Source organism: Lottia gigantea, assembly GCF_000327385.1.
Source record: "Lottia gigantea unplaced genomic scaffold LOTGIsca_64, whole genome shotgun sequence".
NCBI classification, from domain to species: Eukaryota; Metazoa; Mollusca; class Gastropoda; family Lottiidae; genus Lottia; species Lottia gigantea.
Window position 1 is genome coordinate 162,219 of NW_008710179.1, and position 17,154 is coordinate 179,372.

Sequence of the window (17,154 nt, forward strand, 5' to 3'; positions counted from 1 at the left end):
GAAATTTTGCAAGTTCGTTCTTGAAAACTCCATTGGTAAGAAGTTTTTGTCCACTTTGGCGTATTGTTTGTTCTGGCCTTGTTATGACACAGACAGAATCAACGGCCCCTCGTAGTCTCCTCTCACTGTCTTTGATGGAATTCTCTACATATTTGTCAAGACAAACGTGTGCTTCATTTGCATCATATGAACAGACTGCTGACAATATTCTCCTAGCAATTGATCCATAGGATGCGCCTATGTTTGTTTGCGTGAGGATCGAATGGAGAAGAAGGCCACCATCATAGACATGAACATAATTCCTTGGAAGCTCCGACTCTGTGACAGGTTCAGTCTGTAGGGACTCCAGTTTCTTCAGAAGTACCGATTTATTAGTTTTAACATGGGTCCCATCACAATGTGCAAGCGATAATGGGTATGTAGTAATTGGGTAGGAGAGAACATTTTTTAGATCAAAGTTTGTCTCCTCTGCAACAACAATAATCATACGTATAAACATATCCCTTAGGCTTTCAGCGTTTGTCTTTGCTCCCTGTAAGGCCGGTGACTTGGTTTTCTTCTTGACATTTTCAGCAGCAAAGTTTTGTACTCGTGTACGTTTGACTGGTTGAAGAAAGCGATGGTTGTTGCTGTCCCATTCATGTAAGAATTTTTCCCTTGCATCCTCACCCCTTTTCAGTGTATTCAGCAACATTGACCAAGCAACCTAAAGTTTCACTTTTGAAAGGATTGCAAAATTCATCAATTTTTGCACTCAATGCTGCCATTTGACTGTTGTCCTTTTTTATTCTTGAAGGACGACACTGGGCAGCTGCAGTTTCCCCTAGTTCCAGCCCAGCTAATGTTCTTAACTCAGTTACAGCCATAGCTCTCTGGGTCATGCTTAACGACCACCTTCGCATGGCAGTTTCTGAATGCGACAATCCCTTTCATTTGAGATGCTGCATCACGGTTCACAGACTGTTCTAAAGACAGGTCAACAGCTGATCTACTGTAATCTTTGGTAGTACGTCTGACCGAAAATGCACCCTTTTCCAAAATCTCAATCAACTTAGGGTCACATGATTTCAGCTTCTGAAGGAAAAGCGTTCCCCATCTGGCATAGTTAGGACGATTGAGGCTGAAGAATACACCAAGTATCATTGGAAACACATTGATATAACTATTGACATCATTTGTCTTCACACATCTCTGCAACTCTCTGTGCAGACGATTGATGAGGAAGATGTAAGTTGCCCAGAATTGAGCTGTTGGTCCTTGGCTACCATCAATAATCATCTGGAAGAATTCCTCATACTTCTCAAGATGCTGCAATACAACTGGATCTAAAAGATGCACTTCTGCCTGGTTTGCATTTGAAGGTAATGTGTGCATCACTAGTACGACTGACTCATATTCTTCTTCGGGTAAGTCCAGAAGAAAACGTTGATATAGCTTCTGCTCCAAGACATTTGCCAGCAATTCATGAATTCTTAGCAGTTGTAAATTTGCCTTTGATGAATCCCATCATTGATCCTTCAGCAAGGATGTCTGCCTCTGTAAGTATGAACTCTATTCCTGTTTCATTTATCAACTGCACCGTAGAAATCTAGTTCAACATGAAAATTACCAAGCATGATTAACAGGTTGTCAAACATTGGACTTTCTATTGCTTGTATAGAGTATGCTTTCAAAGCCACAGCCAAATCATAGGTAACAATGGAATAATCTTGTCCTGTTTCCCTTGCAACATTCATGTTGCGGATCATTGTCTCTTTGACTACATCATTGTTAGTTGGCGATCTAGATATAGGGTCCATGTAGCAAATTCGTTGCATCGGTAAGACATCCTTGATGTACATGCTGATAAATCCAGCATACAGTGGTGTGTTGCCCTCAAACAATTTCCAAAGCCAACAGAGATCCAGTGCTTTCATTGCCAGTTTTACTTTCCTCTGGATTACATTTGGTTCTGTAGATTTAGATGTAATCATATTGGATGTTTCAGCCGTATCTGTAGATTCAGCTGTAATTGCGTTGGAAGATTCAGACATATTAGCACTCGTGACAAACATAGCCGTATTGAGAGGTTTCCTAAATGGGGGTATCTCTCGTTGACTTCCAACAAACCTTCGTCGGTTCCTTCCATCTCGAAATTCTATTGGAATGTTATTTGTTTCTCTGTCATGCTGCAAAATATTCTGGTATGTATGACCGACAGTGGCGTGTAATGTTTCTTTGCCATCTAATGTTTCTATGTTGGCATCATTGTTGTCCCAGACACAGGCAGTTGCTAAACCTGGTTCAAGTCGAATACCATCAGGAGTGTCACGTTCATCAGATTCTACTGAATATGCAAATTCTGTCTCCAGACCTTTTGTTTCACTGTAACTGATGCTGTGTCCCGCTCTGTTTAAAATCTGCTTGGATAGCTTGGATCCGGTGAGAGATGCTAAGCCAAGACCCAAAGCAATGTGCTTCCATGGTTTAACTGTACCACGAGAAACATTGTAAATTGCATCAGAAGCCATTGCAGTCACCTTGCGATCTATTGTATCCTTGAATGAGCCTTGGGGACTTTTTGTCAATCCACAGAGGAGAGACTCCTGAAAAAGAGATCCAACTGCTCTGGTATTTCTTGGGCACATTCCTTCAAATTTTGCACTGTTGTGGGATTCGGAGTTTTAAATTTTGGCAGCTGCATTATCTTTGAACGAATATGAAGAGCTGCCCATCGTAATTTGTCATCCTCTTGGTGTCGTTCAGCATCCTCATGAAGTTGGGCTCTGGCATCTTCTGTTACAGTACAACTGTGAATGAAGTTTCCCTTCCGATAATCAGCTAACTTGGTATTGATTTTTGATCCTAACTTGTCATTAATCTTTCTGAGAAGATTCTGAGCTGTGTAGGTCACAATGTCTGCCCTTTCACCCCCAATACCTGTAAACTCAACTTTGTACACGTCTAGTAAATCGGAGACTAAGACAGATGGCTTGTTGTCTATTACTTCAGTTTCAATATAGGTGCACAAAGAGGTAAATGCCGTCTTGTGGTAATACTGAGACGTATTAAAAAAAACAACTACTTACCGTTTTCTTTGAGTGTAAAAGTGACAGAAAGGCCTTTCAATTCAGGCCTCCATTTTATTTCCAGGGAAGCCATTCTAATGGTATAGATAACATTTTCAGACCACAATATCATAAAATTAAACCATTAGCTAACATGGTCACTTTTTTAATATTTTCTTTTCAGAATTATTATAAATGTCAAGCAGGGGTTTTCCACCACAGAAAATGTCTGGCAGTGGTCATTCTTGATACACGAAACAACGACGAACATTTTACAAAAGGTTTCATGCGGTTAGCTCATGGGCTAACCTAGGTTATTTTAGGGGGCTCATTTGGGGGCGTCTGGCAGGGGTTTTCCACCACAGAAAATGTCTGGCAGTGGTCATTCTTGATACACATGTTAAAGACGAAGATTTTACAAAAGGTTTCATGCGGTTAGCTCATGGGCTAACCTAGGTTATTTTAGGGGGTGGGGTCATTTGGGGGCGTCTGGCAGGGGTTTTCCACCACAGAAAATGTCTGGCAGTGGTCATTCTTGATACACATGTTAAAGACGAAGATTTTACAAAAGGTTTCATGCGGTTAGCTCATGGGCTAACCTAGGTTATTTTAGGGGGTGGGGTCATTTGGGGGCGTCTGGCAGGGGTTTTCCACTACAGAAAATGTCTGGCAGTGGTCATTCTTGATACACATGTTAAAGACGAAGATTTTACAAAAGGTTTCATGCAGTTAGCTCATAAGCTGATCTAGCTCAATTTTCTTGTATCGGATATCATTGTCTGGCGGACACAGTCCACCACTGGAAATGTCTGGCAAAAGTCATTTATAGTATATGGCTGTATGCTGACCACTTTGGTACTAGTTTCTATTAGTTATTTGACAAGCTGAACTAGCCTATCATAATGGTACTCTTCTTTGACCTCTCCTGGCCACACCCACCAATACATGCCCGGCAGACGTCCATTTCCTTTAAAGGGAATGTCCATGGAGAATAGTGATACATATAAGAATTGGTTAGTTTTTCAGCTAGGCTGACCCCTCTGGGCTCCTGCTCTAAATGTACTTTGTCAAGCATTTGGCAAGGCAAAGTACACAATTTGATAGATTCTGCTATCCTTTTGAGCGCCACCTGCACATAGTCGTTCAAGAGTTCACAAAGGACAAAACACAAAATTGTGTTGGAATAAAATAACATAACCTTTTAAAGCGACACAAGTAAAAAATGACAATTATATACTTGATATATTCTCCTAGGAAAGGAATTAATTTTAACTAAAATAGGTATGTAGGTCAAACTTCAAGATTATAACAAAATATCTAACATTGCTTAAAAACACAGATTGATTAATAATAAGGCGAATATAAGGATAGCCATTCAAAGGATATTACTATTTCTTTATACTTTTTTACAGAATGTCCAGTCCAAAAACAGAACATTTCAAAGGTCAAAGTTACCGTAAAATAAAGTCTCAATGCATAAAGAAGAAGGGACTTTTTGTAGATACGTCATTTCCGGCGTGTGGTCCCAGTGTATTCCATTCAAGACCTGCACCAGCAGATATCATTTGGAAAAGACCAAAGGTAAAATCATATTGTAATAATGCACAGCCTCCGAAACATCCAGGTCTTTGCCGATCTGCGACTTAGCTTGCCGACCTTCTTTTGTATTTTGGTATTCCACAATTACTGACTCTATTGGTGGACAAGATTGACTCACTCAAGTCTTTTACCTTTAACAAGAATTTACGTATAAGAACGTAGGCTTGCTGGCAGAATGCAATAATTACTAAAACCCCACACTTCGCATTACGTATTTGGAATAGTCCCGCACCCCCACGTGCACTTTTCTAATCAATTATCTCCTTCGGTTGTCTTCAGCTGTCTACAGTTAACCAAGGTACCAAGGATATTCCTTCAGATTATAATTATCCATAATGATATTTACAGGATATTGTTCCAGACCCTAAATTTTTCATAGATAAAGCTAGTGCTGATGATTTTGCTCAAGGAACTTTAGGAAATTGTTGGTTTGTTGCTGCTTGTGCTTGTATCGCTGAGGATTCCAGTCTTTGGAAGAAGGTAGGAGAACAATATTACAATGCAAGATTATTATAGTTATGTGGGGTAAAGGGAATGGCTTCATACACCGACAGAGCTACAGACATTGGCAGAAAACCTGTCCCTTTCACTAGCAGGTAGTGGCAAAACTATCATATCAGGACTGGCTGAACCAAACTAACGAGGCCCTACCCCTAAGGGGGGACCCATCCCAAGATGCGCAAGAGAGTATATATGGGGCCCCAACCCTCGGGCTCCCATTTATCTAGTTGAGCCATTGTTAGAATTGGCAGCTTCTCTCGTAGTTCTAAAGTTCCTAGATTATGACCAATGTTGCTGATTATTTTCTAGTTATATCTGAAATCGTAGAATTATATTCATATTTGAAGGAACGTCCCTAAGTATTTGCGTAATGTACATGATGCCATCTTCTCCCATCAGTCACCCTAAAAACAAACGAAACTAAGAGCTAACGATGCCACATCGTGCCTTACTTTTTTCTATTTTTTCTATAGGTCGTACCTGACTATCATGAACAAGAGTGGTGTAAAGAAAATAAATATGCTGGTATATTCCACTTTAGATTTTGGAGATGTGGAAAATGGTTGGATGTTGTCATTGACGACCAGTTACCAACCAGGGGTGGAAAACTCATCTTCTTACATTCTAAATCTAGAAATGAATTTTGGTCAGCCTTGTTAGAAAAGGCTTATGCTAAGTATGTACTTTCATAGTCAATGTATCATCTTGTGGAATGACACTGTTAAAAATTTCAGACCTTGATCAAAACATTGATAAAATAATGATGGCAATTGCTATAAAATACCAATAGAGCTGAAGGATTTAATTGAGAAATGTATTCCATACTATCAGCTAGAATAAACCTCGAAATTCTTCATTTTAGCATCAAAAACAACCCTTTGCTCGACTAACTGCATAACCAAATATGCCCATCAAATAATGAACATTATAAGCTACATAGGCTACCTCTGTCGTTTGACCCATTTGCAAACCAATAAAGACATCCCGGTAAATGCAAGGCCAAACACAAGATGCTTTGTAACTTCTGGTTGTAGGTTATTTGGAAGTTATGAAGCTTTAACAGCAGGTAAATCAAGAGATGCTATGGTAGATTTAACTGGTGGTGCAGGAGAGACATTAGATATGATAGACTATAGAGGAGAAGAGAAGAAAATGAGATTATTTGACATTCTTCATAAGGCTAAAGAAAATAATTCATTGATGTGTGCCTCCATACAGGTCAGTTGAGCCACTTTTTCATTTGCTAGGTTTATAGATTTAAAGGGAGTCCATGACAAATATCCTGGCAAAGAATTGTGTAGCCAGCGGTAATAACTACACTATCCAATTTCACAGATTTTTTTTTTTTATCATAATGAAGGAACCAGAATTAGTATTTTATTGTGGGAAGTGATGCAGATCGTTTAAATTAAGCTCAATCCGCCACTGAAGCTGAGTTGACCTATCCATGAGTATGGGAGTTGTCTCACCCAAACAACCGCCACAACCGGAAGTTAATATTGGCGTGAAAATTGGTATTGGTGTGGTTATGAAAAGTACAATTTAAAAAAATGGGTTACTCTATTTCTTTATATGTCATTATGTTTGACTCAAGAAGTGAAACCCCCTAATGCGTTTGATGTCTGGAAAGTGAATTTGCATTTCTGAGAAGGTTGACAGCTTCCGTTCTTGGGCTATTTATACATTTGAAAAGAAACAACAATGGGTGTAAATGCCAGATTTACATTGATATACAGAGTATCATAGTAGTGTATTTTTAATATATAATACTTGTTGCATTCTACAGTCTACAAGAAAGGGAGAAGTGCCAATGATTCCTATCAAGAGCGTGAAAATAACATTGTCTTAATGTATTATACATATACCTACTATTTAGTTACTAAACGTACTTTGTAGGTCTATACAATTTAAAAGAATATTGCCCTCCTACTGTGACGTAACGAACTAGTTTTAGAGCAGACACCCCCGATACATTTGGCTTTGACTGTGGTTGGGTTCGAATTGTGCGATCACAGATCATCCTATGAATAATTCTCAATTGCGACTACAATCAAAGGTCCTTGAACTGAAGAAAATAATCTGTTCATTCAGTGGTATGTACAGCTACATGGAATGTATTTCTACATGGGTGTATTAAAAGAAACGTTTTTTTTTTGGTTATTCGGATAATCTCAATTCATTTTGATTTCTCTTATGTTCCTTTAGAGTGGAAGGACTTACGCAGGACGGGCCCCGATTGACGTAGAAGTGGCGCCACAGTATGCTTCAAAGTTCATGCTTGCATAAAAATGAATTTCATCAAAATATCTTTAGAAGATCTATTTCAAGTAGAGAATGAAATTGATATTTATAATAGAATGAATGGTTTATATTGTTTGTTTAACGGTCAATTATTTATAGTCTATAGTTTTACCATCTTGGCACGGTTAGCTTGTATCTAAATTAACCTCTTAACTAAAGAATGTTCAATAATTTAGCCTTCTTCATACCAGCTCAAACAGAGAAACATTCAGAAAACTGGTGTTATTAACTGTCTAAAATAGTAGCAAGAAGCAAATGCAGACAAGAGATGGAAAAAAAAATACGAAATGTATCCATTTTTTTCCAAAAAATCTATTTTAGCAATTTACGTGCACACGTCAGAAAAGAGCTGGGAATTTTGCCACAATTATTGAGTCCATTTCTGCCCCTTGAGATACAAAATGCTCGTGGTAGCTAATAGGGTATTCAGTTATTTTGTTCTTATAAGTACAAATCATTGTTTCAGACTTCTGTTGTTACCTAAATGAGATTCAAATCAGGTCTTTTGCACTGTACACAGAACACTTATAGCTTTTCTTAGCACCATTCCGATTTATTAACGATCATCTGTGGTTCCTATAACTTCAATTTAGCTAAGTGTTTCTTCAATAGAAATAACAAGAATGGTGCACATTTGAGGTTTTATTATAACTTCTGTTTGCTCCGTTTCCTGTCTGACATCAATGGTTCCTGGTTCCTTTTAGGTCAGACCAACCTTTGGCCAGATGAATGATGCAGATAGAATTTGTAAGTGTTTTAGATTTGGGAGTAGAAAGACAGTTTATTCTGTTGTCTTGGCACAATTCCAGTAAGTCCAGAAGTACTTACATGGCATAATATTCTTCACACCAAGTGATTTACAACAATGATTTTTTAAAATCTGGTCAATTTTCTTTTTAATTTTTAGAAGGTGCAAAAAGCAGCTTTTTTTTGTCCACGACACACTTTACATAGGTTAGAGCCTAGTTTTTATAACTAAACGACATTCCCTTGATCAGAATTTCATTTAAATATTGATTACCGCAATCGATAGAGAGAAAATCAAACCAGTCCGAAATGACCTAGTACAGTAAATCGTTTTAAATACTATTATGAGTAGATCTGGACGATAATCCAATAGATTAAGCCTGATTGTAACGGTATATTATAAACATAATAGGTGATTAACGCTATTAATCAGCCAGCCATTACAATATTTACCCCAACATAATACAACTGTATACGTCAAAACAATAGCGTGCCTAGAAACGGCGCATGTTTTTTTCAACACTGAGGTTTAACTAAAAAAGCTATACACAGTGAATGTAGTACATCGGCAAAAACAAGTGTTTCACAGCAGAGAGCAGGGGCTATAAAAGATTGTTTAATTTGGGAACGATTCAGTATCTACTTGCAACTGTTTTGTAATATGGAGAATTCTGATTCAAGAATAAATCTACTGGAAATAGATCCCCGATTTCTATCATGGGAAAAATTGGAACGTTCAAGACTGAGAAACTTGAATCTACCAAACAGATATTCCAGAAACTTCAACATTTCCAGATCCCCGGACCAAGCTGTAGCAATGAGTTTAGATGAACCACGAGCTGTTATACAGAACATTACATCACGAACTGTCAACAGACCAATGTCCACACATTCTGTTGATTTCTCTTCTAACTCCGTAGCTCCATTTTACACCGCCGAGAAACCAACATGTGGCTATTTCTTCAGTCGTTCAACAGAAAACAAGAAGAAGAAATTTGGAATTCCACCCAGTGATTTAGTAAAGTGGAGATCTATGTCAGCTTTCCCAACAACATCCCAGTAAGACACACGTTTATGGATAAAAGTTTGGTTCTATCATTTGGTTTGTGACAGTGAAAATATAGTATTTAAGACCTTCTGATTGTCCAAAAAAAAAAAAAAAAGTAGTTAAACTGGACATTATTAGTTAGTGTTCTAAAACAGCATTTTGTGTGAACCCAGGGAAAAAGAAACAGTAGCAATAATTGGATTCAATTCGTTGAACGGAGTGTGGACACATAAATCTATAAATAATAATCTTACTGTCTTACTGTAAAAAATTACCATGTTCCTGATATCAAGCCACACAGCAATATTTAATGACCTTATTCAACCATAGCGGTATTTTTAAAGACTTATTCCAGAGCAGTATTTTTTTTTAATTTCTAGCTATAGATGTATTTCCTTCTATCTTTTATTGATATTATTGTATCTTTATTCTCATTCAGTATTCAAATCGTCGTATTCAGTATTAAATTTGTAATATATCGGGATTTTATATTTTCAAAATGGTTATTTATTTGTTTAGATTTTAACAATTTACTGTTATTGTACTTGATGGTATATCTTATTTGTATGTTTCATTGATAATATTGTTTCTTTTCATTTTATATTGTGATCATGTCTAATAATGTTTTTATTAAAAATTCTCGATTCTTGTTTGTGTCTGAATTTGTAATTCCATTAGTTTTCTTTTTCTACAGATTTGATTTTGCGGAGGGGAAAGTAATATTTTCCGAGGGGCAATAGTTTATGGTGTATAGTTGCCGTAATGAAATTGGTCGGTTCTCAGAAATTTTCAGGAGGGTAATCCATCTTTTCAGGATGGGGGGGGGGGGTCATCTTTTGGCCTTCTGTAGCTACCAATCTGTTTTGTAGCATGTGGTCGTTGTCAACTGTGTGTTATTTTGTGATTTTTAAACACTAAATTAATATGAAATTAAGGTTTTCTTCGTACATTGCTGGGCCAGATTGCATTGAGACAATGCAGCTATTTCTGGTTGGTGGTGCTGCTGCATTTGGTGGTGATTGGTTCGTCCGAAATTCCGCACTGTCAAGTCTTGTTGAAACTTTGAATAATATTGCATTATCATTTTCATCGCTCCTCACCATTTCATATACCGTCACGACTGGTTCTCTATCATAGTAACCAATCCTCAATGACAGCATGTTCTTTAAGCACCGGAAGCATATATTGTTTATATTCTACAAACAATATATGCTACTGGTGCTTAAGGAACATGGGGTGAAGATGAATCAACGTAATTCGATTTTGTGGTGTTGTTAAATCTAACTTGAGTGATAACTAGCGATTGAAGTATATTTAGAAACATATACCAGACATTGTTTTATGTTGTAGGCGAAATCTGCAGCCGAAATGGAAACTAAATTAAATATTGGTCTAGTTAGAGGTCACGCTTACAGTGTTACAGCTGTTAAAAAGATACATCTGAAAGGAACCGGGCTGTTCCATTTATTTAACAGAGAAAAAATGTTGATGATAAGATGCCGTAATCCGTGGGGTGGTATTGAATGGAAAGGACCTTGGAGTGATGGGTAAGGGAGCAAGCAATGCCTTTTCAGAGAAGAGATTCTATTGAGTTACTATTGGAGGAAGTGGTTTGGTTGACTAAAATGCAAACTCAGTTAGGAATGTAAGCTCAATTAGCTTAACACTTGACCAATATTTTATATTATGGAGTACCATGGAGCATCAAAAATCATCTAAAATACAACATGACACATCAGAATAAAATATTATGTAAAATCGTGTGTTTAACTGTAAACTTTGTGTTCGTTAACTTTTCAGATCTCATGAATGGACAAAAGTGAGTGAAAGAGAAAAGAAAGAATTGGGATTAACGTTTGACGAGAATGGGGAATTCTGGTATGTTCCTCTCATGCCCTTTTAAAATTTACATAATACGGGTTACCTAGCAAGATACCCAATACATTTTCAGTATATCAAGAGTTAAAAGTCAGTAAACTAAGCTTCAAACTGATCCAATATGTGAATAAAAAGTATCACCAAATTTCATTAAAAATCTGCAAACAACAACAAGGTATATAAAATTCTAACACAAACTGTTGTCCCTATCACGCTGGGAAGCGTACTTCCAGTATATAAAAATCAAGACAGACGGGCAAGGGCGCCGGAAATATACGTCCACGTAAAATAGACGATCGCAATACTGTAATGAAAACTTTAAAACGAATTTTACTGATTTCACTTAGAAAAGGATAAAAATAAATTTTGTTTTACAATTTATTTCAGGATGTCTTTTGATGATTTCTGTCGTTATTTTACTACAATAGATGTCTGTCATATAGTAAACACTTCTGTTTTCACCGTGAAAAAATCCTATTATAAATATGTATTGACTGGTGAATGGAGACGACCACATTTAGCTGGTGGATGTGGAAATCATAATTCTTTTCTTAAAAACCCTCAGGTAATTCTGACCTGGCTCAAGGATAGTTTAAAACCACACATTTCAGAAGTTCAATAAAAAACTAGTCATCCATAAGCGCACAAAGCGCTACTTAAATTGACAAATTTGAGTACATATTCAAATCCCTAACCAGTTGACGATTATTTTCACCTCTTTTAGTTGATAATTCTTTGATTCATTGCAATATAACTGAAAATATCCACCCATGCAGAAAACAGTTCGTTATTTACAATGTCCCGAGTCAGACAAACTATTGTATGTATTTATTGTAGTATTTATTAGATGTTTTGGTGGATGATGAAGAAATAATGATATCAATAGAGCAAGCTGACAGACGATCTGCTAGTTTTGATAAGAGGGGAGATAACTATTGTGTGGGCTATGCAATTGTCAGTGTAAGTATCACTGAAATGGAGAGTTTTTCGTCCCACTGCACAAGACAAGGTCTTTCTAGATGTGGAAAGACATTTTAGAACGTACATAGCCTTGAGAACTATTGCATTATAATAAATGAGATGCAGGCAAATATTTGAACTACTTTCAACAACAAAAGGTGACAAAAAGAGCAGGCATAGGTTATCAATCCCGATAGATTTAGGTTGATTACCACCGAACGATGTTTTCTGCCAATTATCACAGAGAGATGTGTATTTTTTATGATTTTGCATTCATTTAACGTCTTCTGATTTCAGACAGATATAAATAGAAAGTATAGAATGCATGAGCGAAGTGAGAGGGTACATGCTGGACCTTATGTAGTTTCCAGAAGTATATTTGATAGAGTTCATCTAAAGCAAGGAAGATATTGTTTACTAGTCACAACCTTTGACCCTGGATATGAAAGTAGCTATATGTTACGCTTATATTCTCAGTCTGGACTCAAAATCAAGTAAGTGTCAGTCCAGGTGTCTGTGTACATATAATGATGTCCAAATACTTGAACTATTCATGAAAGTTTTAATTAGCGCTTAGCTTGTAATCTGATGACGTTCATACCGCTTGCGTCACATACCAAATTAAAAACCTCTCTTTGGTGCTCACTATGTTCATTTTCTCCCTCCATTTTTAGAGAATTAACCAAAGATCAACCTAAACCACCCGGATGTTTAGGTAAACCAAAGATAGCAGCTACATCTATAACTATACATTATTGTGATGGTTTAAAGGATATAGACAAGGATGGTAAGTTATACCCAATATATTATAAACGATCTCTCGAAGAAAACCGACATATACATCCAAACCGTATTCAATAAGGTCTTTAAAACCGACAAAATCAACGAGGTAGACACGAACTAAATTTATTAAGCTCCTAATAACGTAAAGGAAAGGATTGATAGCTTACTTGACGTGCTGGCTACTTTTAAAGAACATGGTAACGTACTTGGAAAGGCAGGATATAAAACCTAATGAGGCATGGTAGCGTACATTGAACATTATGATAGCATACATTTAACATTATGATAGCGTACATTGAACATTATGATAGCGTACATTGAACATTATGATAGCGTACATTGAACATTGTGATAGCGTACATTGAACATTGTGATAGCGTACATTGAACATTATGATAGCGTGCATTGAACATTATGATAGCGTACATTGAACATTATGATAGCGTACATTGAACATTATGATAGCGTACATTGAATTAAATTTTATTTAGGTATAGAAGCATATTGTACAGTAAAATGTGAAGGACAGGACGTCAGAACTAGTACCAGTAAGAAATCAATTAAACCACAGTGGAAAGAAAGAATGACGTTTTATCAACGTACACCAGATGAAGATATTACAATTGACGTAAGATATCGGAATATGATTATTTTACAATTTATGATTTTTAATTCGAATATTCAGGATACGATGAACTGTCGTACGGAATTTCTTGCAATTTCCTCACAATTCTTGATTCTGTGAACATCTTAGTCTACTAGAGTAAGCGATTAAAGGCGAGAAAACCTTTTTTTTTTTGCATGAAGTACAAGAGTCATCTTTACAATGTCATGGTTTTACGATTGGCTGAATTCACAAGCGTACAAGTCAATGAAATGAATTGAGTTCATAGTACCCTGACATTGTGAAATGCCCTAGAAGGGAATCATCTTGTTTCCAGGACATGAATGTATTTTGAATACTTGAAATTGATACTAGATGGATTTTCCACGAATTTACCTTTTATTTTGCATTGAATATTATTGTAGGTATGGGATGACAATATACTGGATAGTTTTATAGGCAGTATGACAGTGTCCATGTCTAAAAGACGAGAATATAACAACAGTAATGTCATCAGAAGATATGATATCAGAAAGAAACTGGATGAACGAGAAATAGTAACTGGATATCTATGGCTCAATGTTAAGCATTCAACAAATATGACCGAGGCATAAATAACAACATAATATTGTGTCTTGGCGAATTTAAAGTGACAGGTTACAAATAAATCAAAAATTCGTGCCATAGGTAAAAAATGATTCCATCCTAAAACCAAATAAACGTTATAGCCACTCTTATATAATGACGTTTTTGTGAACCTACATTTTGGACGTTTATAAAGGCTTATCTTTTGTGTTGTCCTTTGATAGAGCTCTGTTGTAGCTTTAGGCCTTATATAACTTTTTGGAATGAAAATCCGGAACCCGGTTTGTCTTTAATTGAATACATGCAGAAGAGTGGTATAAGTTTAATCTAACACATTTAATGTCAAATATATTTTCTAATCGGGAAAGACATAAAAATTCGGAAAGAGATTCAAGAAAACGACCTATTCTCGAACTTCAAATGTTCAGAGCATATTGTTTTATGTTAATGTAGACGGACCGATTGTCGGATTTTCGATCTGAAAGGTCTAATGTCACATTTAAGATTTGAGTTGTATGGCCGGCAACATGGAAACACGACTCTACCCCTTTCACCAATGTAAATTATTTCGGTCCCTTACGTGTGGCCATTTACCAGAATAAAAACACTAACATTCTACCGGAGAGAAATTTAAATATTGTGGGTAATGTAAATGGTGGCTTTGCGACCAAACCAACTATTGCATCGGATGTACACTGCAATTATATCTCACTAAAACCGCGTTTATTGTTTTAGCTTGGTAATGACTCGCTTCAAAATTACTGAAAGTTCCACGAATAATATATCGGTATTTTTCTTTAAAAAACGAAATTTAGACTTAGAAATAAAATGATACGTTAACGAAAATAAAAATTCTGTTGTAACGTAGTGTGCATCTTATTATTAGAGCTGGGAACGAACCAGTTTAAAAGTGATTCAGGTATATACTCTGGTGCTATTATATTTGAACGACTATTACGTTTACCTTTATATACGTTCACTTTATATTTACAGAATTTTTGTACCATTTATATCTTATGACGCATTTACAATAATATGTAATGATTGATTCTTTCTTATAAAAATGTTTGAATAATTTGTTTCATATACTTAACATTCAAAAGCAGTATTTGCCAAGGCATTTTCAGATTCTAGGTACATTGAAAATCTTATTCATTTTATGGCCTTACACAGACAGCAAATTACACTTGACAAATTGTGGACCGACAATACAACGATGACTTGTATGACTATTTTGTCCAAGGAGAGGAAGAAAATTGAGGTTTGGCTGGTTATATTTCACCCCATACGAAACTACGCATGTTTTTTACATAGAAATAATACACACAAACGTTGTTCACAACCATTTTGAATCTCTTTCTCGACTTAATTAGTCGAATTTTTAAAAGAGCTATAAAATAAAAGGTTTTAAGATGGCTTTATCTTTTATTAAGGCATCGTTGAAATATTACAGCCTTTTAAAAAATTCGGCATAAGTCGAAGAAGAGATTCAAAGTGGTTTTAAACTACGTTCATATGTGTTATTCTGTTTCGTGACAAAATGTCAGAGAAATGGTATAATAGCTGAATATTTATCATGCTATGAGCGAGATGTTCCAGATAAAGGTTATACGACTGAACATGGCATTAAAGTTTTTACCCTTCCAAATGGAAATTCGCAAACCCTTTGTAAATGCATTTGAAATAATATGTTGACAATAAAACTGTTGATAGAGGCTACTTGTTAGATTACTATGACATTTCTATTTTGTTCAAATGAGAAGGTACATGTATACCTATAAGAGATAACAATAATATTCTTAAATTACTTCTATTCGATTTCTGATAACAATTCAATAAAACCAAACACTTGGATTGCCTCGGGCACATATTGTAAAACATTGAAGATAATATCATTTTAAACCTACATATTCCTTATTTTGATAGCGCTGGGGTAGAGCTACTTAGCCTGTCATATCAAAATTCTATCCAGTCATTAAAAATTCAATCAATATTCCGTGACCAGTATGGATCAAGATATCTGATCCACTAAGAACATGAAATTTGCTAGAGAAATGTTAAAAATAGTCGTGTTATTGAAATAACTGATCGCGTTACTGATATCACTGAAAATGTAACTGATATCGCTGACCATGTTACTGATATCACTAATCGTGTGACTGATATCACTGATCTAGTTACTGATATCGCTGATCAAGCTACTGAAATCAGTTATCGTGCTACTGATATCACTGATCGTTTTGTTGAAATAACTGATCATGTTACTGAAATTATTGATCGATTTACTGAAATGAATGATCGTATTAGTGATATCACCGACAGTGTTACTGATATCACTAATCATGTTACTGAAATCACTGATTGTGTTACTAAAACAGCTAATAGTGTTACTGCATGATATCACTGATCCTGTTACTGGTATCACTTATCATTGGTCGTGTTAATGAAATATCTGCTTGTGATTCTGAAATCACTGACACAGACATCTAAAGATCTCAAGCAATTGAAAATGACCTACAATTTTTTAACAAGAGACCCAGAACTAAGGACAATCTGACTACCTACTTATTAGTCTTACAATATTTAAGGTAGGCTTTGGTAAACCTTGTGACAGATATCAACTGGGTTACTAACGACTAACAGCAAGTGACAATATCTGAGAGCATTTGACAATCGCAGTTGTCATCAGTTGCTCATGTTCTAATTTTCTGCCAGAAAATATTGTCGATCCGAACGGTCGCAATCTGTAGTCAACCAGCATGGTGGCAGTCTTCGATACAAGCGTTTTTGCACATTTCGACTGTTAAGGATCTGAGTATTATTTAATTGCCAGTCGTCATGAAACTTTAACATTAATATTTTTTTTTTAAATTAATAAGGAAACGGTCGAGCCTTTTTCTGTATACTAACGACATAATAAGATCGACAGTATAAACAGTAGGGAATCTGATAATTGATCTTATAAGGACATTGATTTCAATCAAACTTCAAGTTAGAATATTACTCTGACTATCTTATATAAACTTTGACATCGATATTCTAAGTAGATTTAACATCTTATAAAGTAGAGCCTATATCTGCTGAAAAATACACTGCTCTTT

The 17,154-nt window shown here is 36.0% G+C and overlaps 2 protein-coding genes across 2 annotated transcripts; one reads left to right on the top strand and one right to left on the bottom strand.

The window, feature by feature from the left end:
• Window positions 1–1,562: 1,562 nt before the first annotated feature.
• Window positions 1,563–2,510, bottom strand: LOTGIDRAFT_167144 (hypothetical protein; the record flags this gene model as incomplete). Its single annotated transcript, XM_009064627.1, has 1 exon — window positions 1,563–2,510. One exon carries the CDS (start codon window positions 2,508–2,510, stop codon window positions 1,563–1,565), a length of 948 nt encoding a protein of 315 aa, XP_009062875.1.
• A 1,950-nt stretch (window positions 2,511–4,460) lies between these two features.
• On the top strand, window positions 4,461–13,609 carry LOTGIDRAFT_129270 (hypothetical protein; the record flags this gene model as incomplete). The annotated part of the gene is made up of 11 exons (XM_009064628.1): window positions 4,461–4,628; window positions 4,995–5,126; window positions 5,621–5,823; window positions 6,182–6,365; window positions 10,594–10,790; window positions 11,044–11,121; window positions 11,509–11,686; window positions 11,959–12,085; window positions 12,383–12,575; window positions 12,756–12,868; window positions 13,356–13,609. The coding sequence occupies 11 exons, from the start codon at window positions 4,461–4,463 to the stop codon at window positions 13,607–13,609; spliced, it is 1,827 nt and encodes a 608-aa protein (XP_009062876.1).
• Window positions 13,610–17,154: the final 3,545 nt, after the last annotated feature.